This window comes from Lycium barbarum, chromosome 10 (assembly GCF_019175385.1).
Source record: "Lycium barbarum isolate Lr01 chromosome 10, ASM1917538v2, whole genome shotgun sequence".
Lineage (NCBI taxonomy): Eukaryota > Viridiplantae > Streptophyta > Magnoliopsida > Solanales > Solanaceae > Lycium > Lycium barbarum.
Window position 1 is genome coordinate 124320288 of NC_083346.1, and position 15095 is coordinate 124335382.

Here is a 15095-nt window from a genome sequence, read left to right on the forward strand (position 1 = left end):
TCATTACTTGTCCTAAACCTCTTTTGATCATGTATTCAATGGATGGAGACTCTCATATGATTTATTGAAGTGTCATTATAATTTTAAATAGTGGTATGTCCTTTTTTTTAAAATTTATTTATGGCTCTTTTTAGACAAATATTGGCCTTTTAAGTACCATTACTTGTCCTAAAACTCTTTTGATCATGTGTTTAATGGATGAGAACTCTCATATGATGTATTAAAGTGTTATTATAATGTTTAAATAGTGTTATGTCCCTTTTTTAATTTATTTATGGCTATTTAGACAAATATTGGCCTTTTAAGTACCATTATTTGTCCTAAAACTCTTTTGATCATGTGTTCAATGGATGAGGACTCTTATATTGTGTATTAAAGTATTATTATAATATTTAAAAAGTGGAGTGTCCTTTTATTTATTTTATTTTATTTACTTATGGATTTTTTAAAAAATATTGTCCTTGGTCTATACATAACATGTGGAAATTTTTTTATCATGCGTGAAGTCGATCCTAAATGTTAACTATTAGCTATTGACGATGGTCGGTTTATGGTATACTTATCCACGATCCTTTATATTTGTGCAATTTGAGGTTTGGGGTTTGTGGTTTTATTTTTTTATTTTTTTATCCGTACACTCTTCGTCATCACTATCAGGATCATCCTGTCACCTACCTCATAGAAATCCAATTCCAACATTTTGAGGTCTACTGCCATTCACTCATGTAATCACCACCTATTATAATATATTCTGCAATTGACGGCATAATAAATCTACAGTGGACTATGGCTATGGTCTATGACTGTAATCGACGCCATAATAAATCTATAATAGACTATGGCTATGGGTATGACTGCAATCGTTGCCATACTAAGTCGCTGGGGATTGATTTTTTGATGAAAAGCCCGAACTTTTGCGAGAAACGGGATATGAAAAGTGAATAAATCGGGAGTTTTTGGAGAGAAATATGTTTATTTTTTATTTTTTAAGGTAATTAAAATGTTAGGGGTGGGAGGTCAAAGTGTAGTTTTCAAAACTTTGAGACTAGAATTTAACACAAACTATCTGACATGCTGACGTCATAAATGGTGGTTGTTCCACCAATTTTTTGAAACTTGTGACCTTTTGGCCAACTATCTCCACTAACATAATAAGATATAAAGCACTTTAATATTATAATCTTAAAATTAAGACGCACACATAACTCGAACACCTTCCATAATTTCTATCAAGATCTTTAGTTGTATCATCATCTACAAATCCATGGCCTCCAATTCATCCACCCGAACACAATAGTTATGAGGCCATATCAATTAATGTGAAGGGCCAATTGAACGTTATGCCCAAATACTCCAACGATCCTGTTACTCTCGTGTGGGGCTCGCACTTAACCCCTATACTAATAAAATTATTCTTTTGTGCTTGTTTTTAGTCCTATACTAATGCTTTTTTTTTTTTTTTTAACGTAGTCCTAGAATTTTGTTTAGGAGGAAATTATTCTTTCAATAATTTTTATACTTTCTTATTAGTATTATCATATGTAGGTGAATTGACCAAACTCATATCATCTAATATAATAAAGTTTTTGTTATAGTTTTTCTTTGTTGTCTGATTTATCGTCATTTAAGATTTGTAATTATTTGCTTCTGCATGACGTTGCGTTTTTTTTATCCCAACAGCTTGGTCATCGATTTAGTGTCGGTTCTGACTCGGATTTAGCACATTCCAAGCTCCCCCAGTTGGACTAGGTAAATTTAGTAGTAGTACTTCTAGAATTTTTCAAAAGTCCCCTTGAAATGATTACTTATTCTATTAGTCAATCTTGCTACACTATGGTCAATATTCCTGTGTAACTTCGCACTAAATCAGTAAGTTTCCTTGAAATTTCTTTAAAATTTGGGTCAAACTTCTACAGTCAAATCTAAGTACTAATAGGTACTATCTTTATGAAATGTCAAAGAAGCTCATTGTTTTATGTACGAAGAGGAGAATTAAAAACCCTTTTGTTATTCCTCTTTTGCTTAACGCACCTAACATTTGGTTGTCTCAATAGAGTGAGTATCAATCTTGCTACACTATGGTCTTTTTTAAATCCATTTGTCTCTTTTCTTAACGTGTGCTTGTCTCAATAGAGGGACGCTATTAATTTATCATGGTATTGGAAATTACTTAATTAAACGGTGTTATATTTGTTGAGGGATTAAAATTTCACATACCCCCAGGCTGGCAGCCCGAATTATTTATTATCCTTCCATTATAAAAAGGGGTTATATCATCTCATTTGCACTATTATGTCACACTGACCAATGCTTTTTACTTCTCTTGTCTCAAATTATCTGTCATTTTTTCTTCTTACGCTCCTTTTAAGAACAATGCTTTTTACTTCCCCGTCTCAAATTATGTGTCATTTTTTTGTCTTACACTCCCTTTAAAAAATATTAATGGAATATTTGACAGTCTAAGTTTGAATCTTCTCAATTACATATTTACTTTACTTATGTGTCATCTTCATTAATGATAAAATTCTATTAAGGGTAAAATAAAATAAAAAATAATTATGCCTTAAACTTCTAAATGACAAATAACTTGAGACAATTATTTATAGTAGGCTCGACGGATAATTTGAGACGAAAAGAGTAATTTATTATTTTTCCTTAGTTGTGAATGGGCTTGCAAGTGATAGTCTTTGTGCCATCTCCTAATGTATACTTGATATCTTGAATTAAATCCTCTTTACTCCTTCAAAAACTCTCTTTCTTCCTCTCCATATGGCGGCTTATCCTGCTGTAGTTTCTCTTCTTCAAACTCTTGAGCAACTTCAGCGGACAAACCCACAGCTCATTCAATGTCATACTGCTAAAACGCTTGATTCTCTTCATGCTACCGCTGAATATTTTCAAGATGTTCTTGAAGAAGCTAGCAAGAGAAGATATGACCCTGAAAAGATCAAATATTTGGAGGAAAAAATAAGAGTTGCTGCTAGTGATGCAGAAGATGTGGTTGAGCTGAAGATTGATCAAACAATCAAAGGCTCAAGCTGGAAGTTTGGAATATCAGGTAAACTTTTATATAGGAATTTGCGAGAAGTTGTTAAAAAAATCAATTCAACAAAGAAAGAAGTGATGAAGATTGTTTCTGATTTTAGCACAAGCATTCGTAATGCTGATGATGATCAAATTCTTGAATTATCTGGGGATTCCTTAATTGGCACTTCTTCGAGAAGTTATGCAGTGCTGCCAAATTTGGAAGATGATATCGTGCAGGGACTTGATGATGACTTGGAGAAAATTGTTGAGAAATTGAGAGGACCACTGTCGGATCTCGACATTGTCACAATAACAGGCATGGGTGGCATCGGCAAAACAACACTTGCTAGAAAAGCTTATGATCATTTCCCAATCAGGTATCATTTTGACATTCGTGTTTGGGTTACAATATCTCAAGATTTTCAAAGTAGGAATGTGTTGTTAGAAGCTTTACATTGCATTTCAAAGCAAACAAATATTGTCATCACAAAAGATTATGATAAGGATGAGAATGAGTTAGCCGATCTGGTGCAGAAAAAACTAAAAGGTCCAAGATACCTTGTAGTTGTTGATGATATTTGGAGTACGAACGTTTGGGATAGCATAAGAGGAATATTTCCTGATTGCAACAATAGGAGTCGAATCTTATTGACTACTAGGGAAATAAAGGTAGCAATGTATGCAAATCCTACTAGCCCTCATGAGATGGACTTCTTGAATTTAGATAAGAGTTGGAAGTTGCTTCGTGATAAGGTGTTTGGACGAAAACATGATCATCCTTTTGAGTTGGAAGAAATTGGAAAAAAAATAGCAGAAAAATGCCAAGGACTACCCTTAATAATTTTAGTGATGGCAGGGCATCTCTCGAAAATGGCAAGGACATTAGAAAGTTGGAAGGATATTGCCCAAACCTTAGGTGAAATCGTTACTAATCATCCAGATAAATGCTTAGGAGTTCTCGGTTTGAGTTACCACCACTTGCCTAATCACCTCAAACCTTGCTTTCTTTCTATGGGTGGTTTCCCTGAGGATTTTCAGGTTGAGACTTGGAGATTGTACCAATTATGGATCGCGGAAGGTTTTGTAAGGACGTCCGGAAGTGGAAAAAGCTTGGAGGAAGTGGCAGAAGATTATTTGGAGGATCTTATCAGCGGGAACTTGATAATGGTTAGAAAAAGGAGATTCAATGGTGAGATAAAAGCATGTGCTATGCATGATCTACTGCGTGAATTCTGTTTGACTGAAGTTGAAATGACAAAGTTTATGCATGTTGCAAGAACTGGCCTAGTCCCTACTCTTCCAGCACAAAAGCATAATGTCCGTCGCATCAGTTTCCAAACTAGCAGTTATTCAGTTGATAATTGTTGCAAGAAATTACCCGTAGTTTCCAGATCTATCTACTTATTTTCTGAAAGACGGCCTTCTGTAAAACTTGAAGTTTTCTCGCATTTCAAACTTCTCAGGGTACTGGCCATCTTCCATGAATATGATAGTTTCAATTCATTTCCACTTGTGATTACGAAGTTATTTCATTTGAGATATCTCCATGTTCGATCTTATGGCAATCTTCCTACATCAATCTCAAAGCTTCAGAATTTGCAAACTCTAATTCATGAGGGAAATTATAATGTTACAACTTTACCAAGGGAGATATGGATGATGAAGAACTTGAGGCATATACATCTGAGGGGAGCCTGTTATTTACCCAGTCCTGGAAGAGAGAGTATTCTAAATAAGCATCTTTCGCTAGGGATGCCGAATTTAGAGGAAATTTCTAATATCTGTTTCACCAGTTGTACAAATGAAATCTTTTCTAGCATTCCCAATCTAAAGAGATTGATCGTCCATCATACACCTTTATCAGAGGGTTGGGGCCTTGATATGTCCATGTTGACTAAACTCGAAGCATTGAAGTGTTTCTGCGATCTTCCTTGGACACCAATCTCCATCAAAATGTTTGGTTTGCCAACATCACTTAAGAGGTTGACTTTAACTGGCTGGTTTCGTTTTCATTGGGAAGACATATCAACTCTTGTCATGTTGCCAAATCTTGAAGAGCTCAAACTTAAAGATGAGGCAGCCTGGGGTAAAGTATGGAGATTGAATGACGAAGACAAGTTCCAAAGCCTCAAGTTGTTGTTATTTAGCGGGCTATACATTCAGCTGTGGGAAGCTAGCAGAGATAACTTCCCAAGTCTAAAACGTCTTGTTCTGAAGAATTGCATTAAGCTGAAAGAAATTCCAGCAGATTTTGGGGAAATTTGTACTTTGGAGTCGATTGAGTTACATAACTGTGGCACTGATGCTGAGGATTCTGTAACAAACATTGAACAAGAACAAGCAGACATGGGAAATAATGTCCTTAAGGTCTATAGACATAACAATCACTGTAAGTTTTAGATCTCTCTAAAAAGTTCTTTGATTCTTCACATTATTACTCCATCTTCCTTGAAATTAAGATGATGACTGCTACTTTTTATCTTGCATGCAGGGAATTGATGATTATTTGGACAATCTTCCAAATGCTGAAATTTTTAATGCATACTTTGAAAAGTAAAATCTTTCTTTTATGTTCAGATCGTTTCTTCAATTCATGTTTTAGGAATAAGCATTTTAATACATGTCTCGCCCAATTGTGATTTATTATTTTGTAAACGAGAACTATTAATGTACTGTAATATCTAATTTGTTTTATGTGATAGTTAGAAATGAATAATGTTTCTATTATGCATTGTTTATGGGGTACAATTAAGAGTCGAAGGTTTAACTCTTGTCTGTTCCCCTTTGTTCAAGTACTAGTTTCTGATCGCCTTGCACGTGTATCTAATATTAATCGGTACAATTTTTGCTTATTTAAAGTAGTTGATAAGCATCAGTGCTGAAAATGTCTGATTTTATAAGTAAGTAATTACGTATTTAGATAAAAGTGTTGAAATTGATAATAAACAGATAGCATGTTTGGTAAAAAGATGTTGATAAGCGCTTTTGAGCATACTTACTACGTCAAGATTTCATTGGTTAGTCGGTCGTCTCGGTCGTCGTTTAGGTTTACTAGTTTGTTTAAATATTAAATATAATAGGAAAATTCAATTAAGATATTCAAGGCATTTGTTTGAGATCATTAATTCTATCTAGATATCAATAAACACAAAGTATACATTGTGTTTGGTCTATTCTATGCCTAATATCTTGAGAGGGTCAACATTTGAATCACATTTATGAGTATTAAGTATTTTAAGGATAGCCGGATATACAATAGCTATACTCACCTACTCTTTTGATTAAGAAGCCTTTTAAAAAAAATCAAAGTACCAAGCACAAAGATTTTACGGGTGCATATGGTGATGCAGCATTTCCAATGACTGTACTGTAGTCAATTACTTACATTTAAGCATACCAGACATATACAAGAAGCATCAAGCAAAACAATAGAAGGTAACTTTTGAATTGTTTTGAAAATATTGTTACTGATCAAAGCTGTTTCAGACTTTCAGCTAATGAATTGTGTCGGAATGTTCACACAGACCAAGTCATTTCACTTGCATCAGTTTCTTGAAATCGCTCATCGCTTTGAACATGTGACGAAGTGATGAATACAGAAATGTGTAAAGAGCTAAAAAACTCGTTTGGTGCGAACAATATACACATTTTCCAGATGTCAAGGACATGGATAGCTGAACTAAATCGCACTTACTTTGGCAGCACTCCTTATCATTCAGATTCTCTTTAAGAACACCTAAAAACTTGTGTCTTTCATCAACACAAATTATAGAATGGTAAAATCAAATTCATATAAACTTACTATTTATAATTCTCCTTTTCCGGTGTTGCTCTTTTTTTTTTTGGGCAGGCGGGGGCCCGGGGGGGTGGGTGGGGGTTGGGGTTGTTTGTAGTCTAATACATAGCAAAACACCATCTTTCACTGACATATCCTTGGAAGATTGTGAATCAGCTTAATTCAGCTGTTCATCAGTTCTTATTATACAGACACTATTTGTCAATATGTTTATGATTGGCTTCCGAATGCAAAAACTCGAACCCCTACTAAAATTCAAGAAAGCAAAAGTCTTTAAGCTTCACTTACATTGATTGTCTTGGTTCTTAACCTCTTTCTCTTTATCATTTGTGGATATCGAACAACACTTCCCACTAGTAGAAGAAAAGGACCTTTTCATACAAATAGGCACTTTTTGCAGAGAACGACCGAAGGAAGAACTCTTCATCGCTTCATATAAGCTCGAGTTTCTATTCCCTTGTTTCGCAGCTGTATCTGAATTTTCAAACTTCCCTTCAACTGGTTGATCACCCGAATTCGAACACCCTTCGCCATTTCCAGGATTAAATTGAGTCAGCGAAACAACAAATGAATCCATTGAAACTGACCTCCGATCGGGCTGCATTTTATTGTTTACTTTCACACGGTGCTCAGCTAAATCACTAAATACTCGCAACCCTTTTCCCCTTTCATCAACAGCACGATTCATTTTCTCCAAAATTCCTGCAATTTTTCCTTCTTCATTTGGCTTCTTCACCTCTTTGTCACTTGTCGATATCGAACACTTCCCACTAGTAGAAGAAAAGGACCTCTTCACACAAATCGGCACTTTTTGCAAAGAACGTCCAAACGAAGAACTCTTCATCGCTTCATATAAGCTCGAGTTTCTTCTCTTCGCACCTGTATCAGAACTTTCCGTCTTCCCTTCAACCGGTTGATCACCCGAATTCGAACACCCTTCGCCATTTCCCAAATTCAGTTGAGTCACCGAAACAACAAACGAATCCATTGAAACTGACCCCCAATCGGGCTGCATTTTATCATTTACTTTCACCCGGTGCTCAGCTAAATCACTGAATACTCGCAACCCTTTTCCCCTTTCATCAACAACACAAATCATTTTCTCCAAAATTCCCACATTTTTTCCTTCTTCATTCGACAAGGCATCGCGATTTCCCCCCTCATCCGATTCTTGATTTTCCAAGCCATCACGAGTACTTCCGTTCTCCACTGGATTATTGACCTCAATTGATATGGAGTCATTTACAATATTGTTCAATCCTAGTGCAGCATTTAAGTCCGAAACAATAGGAGCACGACACAACGGACAATTCGTATGTGAACTCAACCAAGTATCAATACAGGTAACATGAAAAGCATGGCTACATTTAGGCAATAGCCTAAGCTTCTCATCTTCTTCAAATTCAGTTAAACAAACAGAACAATCAATCCCTTCAACCAAATTTTCAACCTTATTATACTTAAACTCAGGTATCAAATCAATAACAGATTTAGGCAGTCCAATTGTATGTATATACCAAATAGGATTATCCACAACTGATCCATTATTCTCATCAACAAAATCTTCACTATTTCTATCCAAATTGTCATTACTTCTTGGTGTATTCATTTTGTACTTCTTAAGAGTAATCATATAACAAATGAACACAAATATTGCTCCAAGAACACAAAGCAAGATTATAAAATAATAAGGCATATGATTGCTTTCACTTCTAACAGGATTAGAAGGTGGTGACAAAACAGGAACCATCACCCCACATTCATCAGGACATTTTTCTGTTAAACAATTCACACAAATAGCCATTTTTTTTGTAGTTATAACTAACATCTTCCTATTATATAAAGCCATCAAGAAACCAAAAACAGAAGAAAAAAACAGAGTAGAGGGAAACTTAGTACCTTAATTTTTCAAGAAAATATTGTAACACCTTTTAGGAACTTTTTTTTTTTTTTTTGGATTAAGCTACATCTAGCTAGTTTAAAGTATGAGAAAATTTTGGGTCTGTGTTTGTTAAGGTTTTTAGTTTATTTTTGCTATTTTGGTGGAGATGAAGAGAAGAATTTGTAAGAGATTATTAGATACGTGGTAGATTTGTGAGAGTCAAGAAATGTTTTTGCCGTACTATGCTGCGTTAAAAAATGATGATGTGGAAGCTTACATCACGTAATTAAAGGTATTGGGAGACTAATTATTTATTGTGGATAATAGGACAAAAACTGATTAGGCTTTTTTGTTTATATCTGTTTAGTTAAAGTAAGAGTTAAAACTGCTACGAGAAATGAATTAAGAGTCTGTTTGGATGGACATTAAAAAAGCAGCTTACAAAAAAAAAATTGAGGTAGTCCGACTTATTTTTTTAAGCTTATAAGCTTCTTTTTTTAAGCTAAGTCAAATGGGTCAAATTATTTTTTTGAACTTATTTTAAGCACAAAATAGATTATAAATTGGCCAACTAAACACTCAAAAATGCTGAAAACAACTTATAAGCTATTTTTAGCAACTTATAATCTAAGCCAAATGAGTTCTAAGTAATACTCCTTATTAAGGTATTGTAACACGTTAGGCAAGTTAGTTAGTAGAACTAAATCAGTGAAATCTTAGGTATTAATGGGGAGGGGCGGATCTACACCACAAGTTTTCGATATTGTAGTTTTAGATCAAATTTTATATCTGTATTAAGAGACTCACTTAATATATCTAGATAATCTCTTCCGAACCCAATTGTTATCCTATCCTTAAACACATAATCCATAATACCTTTCTTTTTGTTTGTTGATTAAGGCAATCCTATGATTTATAAGTTTGTTATTTTGGTTTATTGTTTGTATAGAGAGGAGCTTCTTGCGCCTTCATATGTTTGAAAATAATTTAATTTTTTAAATGTACATTAAATAACATGTTTTTATAACTATACAAACGTCATAAGTCATTAAAATGTTAACATCACAAACTTTGAAAATATTTCTCTTTTTTTTTCTTAACTTTATATTAAGTCAAATTCGGACATATGAATTGAAATGAGTGCATGTAAGAGCCTACGGACCACCAATGGTTGAACTTGAAAGGGATTTATAATGAAGTTCTCCCTAGGCAAACACTGGAATGAGAGGGAAAGGTAGAAGTTATATAAGAGCGAATTCAAGATTCAATTGTTGAAGTGCTTTTTTGATTAAAGTTTCAAAGGTACAAAACAGTGAAATCGGACCAATAACGAATAATACGTTGACAGTTGAGAATCGTGACAGATGGAATCACTCCACAAGCATGACCAACATGACTATTCAATCAAAACTTAGAAAATATGCCATTCACGTTGGTATATTCCTATGTTTACACTTACACTTGGCCTTTGCTCCATCACAAACAATACCTAAAAAGTAGGTCAACTAAGTGCAGAAACTAGTGTTTTAGTGGTGAAATGAGCTTCTACAGACACACCCTCCAACAATTGATAAAATTAAATGTCACTTTGCCCGTGCTAAATTCGAATCCAATACTAACTGCAAAATTAAATTTATAATCATTAGTTTTTTCAGGTTCTTTGTGACATGAAGTCTTGAAGATGTAGTTCGGACATTTCTGAGAACTCCTAAAAACTAAATTATAATATAAAAGTATTTGAAAGTTAAAGAAGAATTTCTTTTTATTTTGGAATAAATTCATGATATAAGAGCTCTTCTCTTTTTTATTTCATTGAATACTTTTGAGAATATAGTGCCTAGTAATTTATATTGAACTTTATCATATGTTGAATTAATTTCACTCATTTTTTTTAATTAAATCAATATTCACTAACCAACTATTACAAACAAATATTTGAGTGTTCAAGAAATGCTGGCACGGTTTTCAACCTCATAATGAATAAAGAAATTATGATTTATTAATGGTGAATAAGTAACATTATAACTAATGGGAAATGAAATTATGCATTACAAAGCAACAGTCTTTTCACGAAGCTAATCATTTGTTTGCAATTTTTTTTTTTTATTTTACTTTATCGCATTGAATATTTCGATATTTATCGTTGAAATTCAACATCAAATAGGCCGGTGCATTTTTTCTGCAAAACATTCCAAGAAGAAGACGATCATTGCTCAAACTAATAAACAACACAAAACTATATTCATTGATTTTATTAGCTATCCTAAAGACACTACTTTTAATAGCAAGGTCATCATATAAGAACTCAACAAATTATTCATAATAATTTTAAATTCTAAAATCTTTAGAGGAGTGTCACAAACAATATTGTAAGTGAAATCTAACTCTTTTGGTCGAGTGAGTCACGTGTGTTCAAGTTAAAGCTAAAGAAGAGATAGTAACTCGACCTTTGGCAGAGGTTTTCAAGCCATATATAGTTTTTGAGCTTAAGATAGAAGAAAAAGATCTATAAGTAGACTTGTAAAATCTATGTGAGTGATATCCATCTCAGAAGACGGAATCATTAAGAAATGAATATGCACAATGTCTAACGTGTCTTAGTAGATATAACATAGTGCAATATGTTTCTTGATTTCATTTTTTTGTTAAGGAAAAAAAGTGTTCTTTCCGTTTCATTTTATTTGAAGGTATTACTATATTTTTCTAAATATTTTGAATTACTAATTATGTGGACTTATAGTAATTTTGAATGATTAAAATAAATTTATAAATTTAAACACTATGCAAAATATATGAATTATTAGTGATTTTATTTCTTGAATAGTTGCACTCCTACGTGAATCATTATATTTTTTAAGATTATTTTTTGTTGACAAAAGCTTATAAATAAAATAAATGCAAGCAACACATATTTATTTATATCGTAGAAAATTAGTGACTAAACATCAGTGCATGCAATGCAAAAGAGTGGGGTGGGGAGATTGAATTAGCTAGGGTCTTAAAAAATATCTCAAAAGTGCTTTTTCTTATTTACCAAATCATGTAATGGCAACTAAAGTAATATTAAACTAAATTAGGGATAACATAAAAGAGGAATGAGACAAAATCATAAAGATGAATACATGTCACTTCTAAAAGAAATTCTAGCAAATTAAAAAAAAAATCCTGTGAAGACTACGAAAAATCCTCGTTCTTGCTCATATATATATATATATATATATATATATATATATATATATATATATATATACACATACGAAAAACACTATCTTTTAATAGTTTGGCCATTATGGGAAGGGTGGCAGTAGGCGGTGTGGCGTGGAGTGTTGACTGTGCACTGGTAGGGCCATTATTCAATCTTTAATGAAATTAAAGCTTTATTTATTGGTTTGTACGCACACATTGAAATCTATTTCTTCTATATTGGTGTGTACACACAGAGAGATTGAAATCTACAGATTTGTTTTTTTTTTTTTTTTTAAATTATTGTGATTGCATGAACCGCTATTTTTGTTTGCCGCTATTTTTGTTTGTTCTTGTACGTAGAAATTAAAGAGTGACATCTCAATTTCAACGACAAGTTATACAGGATATTCATTTATGTTATGCATTTATTACCTTTAAATTTATGCTAGACAAGAACGAATTGTTTCACTATTGTGATTTTATCATAGGGTATTCGTTTCTTTTTCAAGAAACACAATTGTTTTTATGAATATGAGTAATGGAAGACCGGAAGGCAATTCCAATTTGAAGTATTCCTAATTAAAGGCGAATTTCAAGATTTAAACTTTATTGATTCATCCTTTAATGGTTTTAGTATTGAATCTATTGTATCTTCAAAATAATGATCCGTAAATGTATACTTGACATCGAAATTACTAGATTCAGATAAACCCGATATTAGAAGGTTGCATCCGCCTCTACCCTATTTCCTAATAGACTTAACAATACAACAATTATTAATGCACCAGTCCTAAATAAGTTAGTCAGTTATATGAATCCCCTCAGATTATTCTTCTTTATTTAAATTCATCTGATCAAACCAGCATCACACAAAATAAAAATAAAAAATGGACGAGAAGTTCACAACCACAAATATTGCCAACATAATCATTCAAGCCAAGTTTTGTTGTTTATTTTCAAAACTTATAAATGTCTCTTCACATTGGTATTCCTCTATGACTTGGCCTTTGGTCCATCACAAATAACACGCCAAAAGGGTAGGTCAACTATAAGTGAAGGACTAGTGTTTTAAGTGGTGAAATGGGCTTCTGCAACACACATTCTTCAATAATTGTTTTAAAAGTATATATTCTAGTAGAATTTTATTTTAATTTTGACCTTAATTCATTGAATGGTGATCACAGTAGTCGGTGCAGGTAGGGCCAATATTCTATTTATATACTAGTAGTTTATTTTTATTTTTCTTTTGACTGGAAAGTCATCTTAGTCTGTTATAGAAAATTGATGTATGGGTCTCATAGCTTCTCTAGAGTCATCTTCGCCACACAAAAGAATCAAGTATGACGTTGATACAATGACTTTAAAATGTTAATTGGAACTCTATGTCACATTCCTTCTTAGGGAGTTTAGATATTGCTTTCCTTCTTTCTCTTTCTTCTTTTTGTTCGATATTTCAAGAGAAGCTGACATAAAATACGATGATATAGGTAAAAAATAACAAAACTGCAAAAACTACATCTCTAGTTATGAGTTCCCTTAAAATTCTTCTTTTTCATAGTTCTTGTCAAAGCAACATACAAAGTTTGTTAAAATAACAAACCAAACTTATTCCCCTTTAGCAAACTTAAATGACCAAAACTACTCAAAGTATATTTAAGGGACTACTTTGAACCTATTCTTAAATATAAGTGACCATCTTAATCGTTTCTTCTTTCTTTTCCTATAATAACTTTCTTTTGCTTTACAAATTAAATGATTTATTTAGTAGTACTTAAATAATAATTGTGATTAATTTTAAAAAGCATTTAAGGAGAGTAATGAAAACCTTGTTGTCATAATGCCTATTCCAAAAAGTTGTAGGCCAAGTAAAAATTTGGTGTCTTTTCCTCTGAAAGAATGGGGAACTCATTGTATTTAGAGCAAAAAATAAAATTGAAGATGTAGCTAAGAAAAACATTGGAATCAATATGAACTTCACTAAAAGTAGGACACAATTGAAAAAACAAATATATATATATATATATATATATAGAGAGAGAGAGAGGCGATATCTACTAATTGAAATATGTTGTAAACCTGTTAGAAAATTTCCAATATTATGAGCCCGTTTGGATTGGCTTATAAGTTGTTTTCAGTTTTTTTAAGTATTTGGCTGGCCAGCTTAAAGTCATTTTGTGCATAAAATAAGCTCAAAAAGATAATTGGACCCGTTTGGCTTAGCTTATCTAAAGCAGCTTATAAACTGAAAACAGTTTATAAGCCAAAAAAAAATAAGTTAGCCTACCCCAACTTATTTTTTTAGCTTATAAGCTGTTTTCAACTTAGAGCCCGTTTGGATTGGCTTATAAGTTGGCTTATAAGCTGTTTTCAGCTTTTTTGAGTGTTTGGTTGGCCAGCTTAAAGTCATTTTATGCTTAAAATAAGCTCAAAAAAATAATTGAACTCATTTGACTTAGTTTATCTAAAGCAGCTTATAAGCTGAAAACAGCTTATAAGCCAAAAAAAATAAGTTGGACTACCCCAACTTATTTTTTTCAGCTTATAAGCTGCAAACAGCTTTAAGCTGTAAGCCAATCCAAACGGGCTCTTAAACAACTTATAAGCTGCTTATTTTAAGCCCATCCAAACAGGCTCTATTGTTTTAGGAATTGTTACTCATTGTAGCTTCTTTTAAGACTTAATTATTAATATTAACTATCCTTTTATTTAATTATATTTAGTAGCTAATTAACTTTTCTAAATTACAAATGCTAGCTATATCAAAAAATACATACCCAAACACATATATCTTTCTTTTTTCTCAATCACTACCCATTTCAAATTTTTCATTTCTCAAAACCCTAAAAAATCTCTCTCCCCTTCTCTCAACCACCACCACCATAGCAACACCGCCCCCTCTCTCTTCTCCCTCTCCCTCTGTGCTCACCCCTCTCTCTCTCCGCCGCCCCTCTCTCTCTTCTCCGTCTCCCTCTGTGCTCACCCCTCTCTCTCTCTTTTCACTCTGCAGATCTGGCCGTGTGCATTGTTGGTGGCGGCGGTGATGGACTGTTTTTGAGATGGCAGCGGAGAAGATGACGTAGAGGTGGAGAGATTAGGGTTTTGTTGGTGATGGAAAGATTAGGGTTTTTTGGTGGTGGTGGTGTCTCAGATTTGGATTTTTGATGGTGGTGGTGTCTCAGATTAGGATTTTGGTGGTGTTGGAGA

At 33.2% G+C, this 15095-nt stretch overlaps 2 protein-coding genes across 2 annotated transcripts; one reads left to right on the forward strand and one right to left on the reverse strand.

Moving 5' to 3' along the window:
- The first annotated feature begins 2054 nt into the window (after positions 1-2054).
- Positions 2055-5749, forward strand: LOC132614808 (putative late blight resistance protein homolog R1B-14). Its single transcript, XM_060329353.1, has 2 exons — positions 2055-5416; positions 5519-5749. Exons 1-2 carry the CDS (start codon positions 2770-2772, stop codon positions 5524-5526), a joined length of 2655 nt encoding a protein of 884 aa, XP_060185336.1. The 5' UTR covers positions 2055-2769; the 3' UTR covers positions 5527-5749.
- Positions 5750-6440: 691 nt separating this feature from the next.
- LOC132614968 (RING-H2 finger protein ATL54-like) lies at positions 6441-8967 on the reverse strand. The gene has a single exon (XM_060329525.1). It carries the CDS (start codon positions 8670-8672, stop codon positions 7104-7106), a length of 1569 nt encoding a protein of 522 aa, XP_060185508.1. The 5' UTR covers positions 8673-8967; the 3' UTR covers positions 6441-7103.
- Between the last annotated feature and the right edge of the window lie 6128 nt (positions 8968-15095).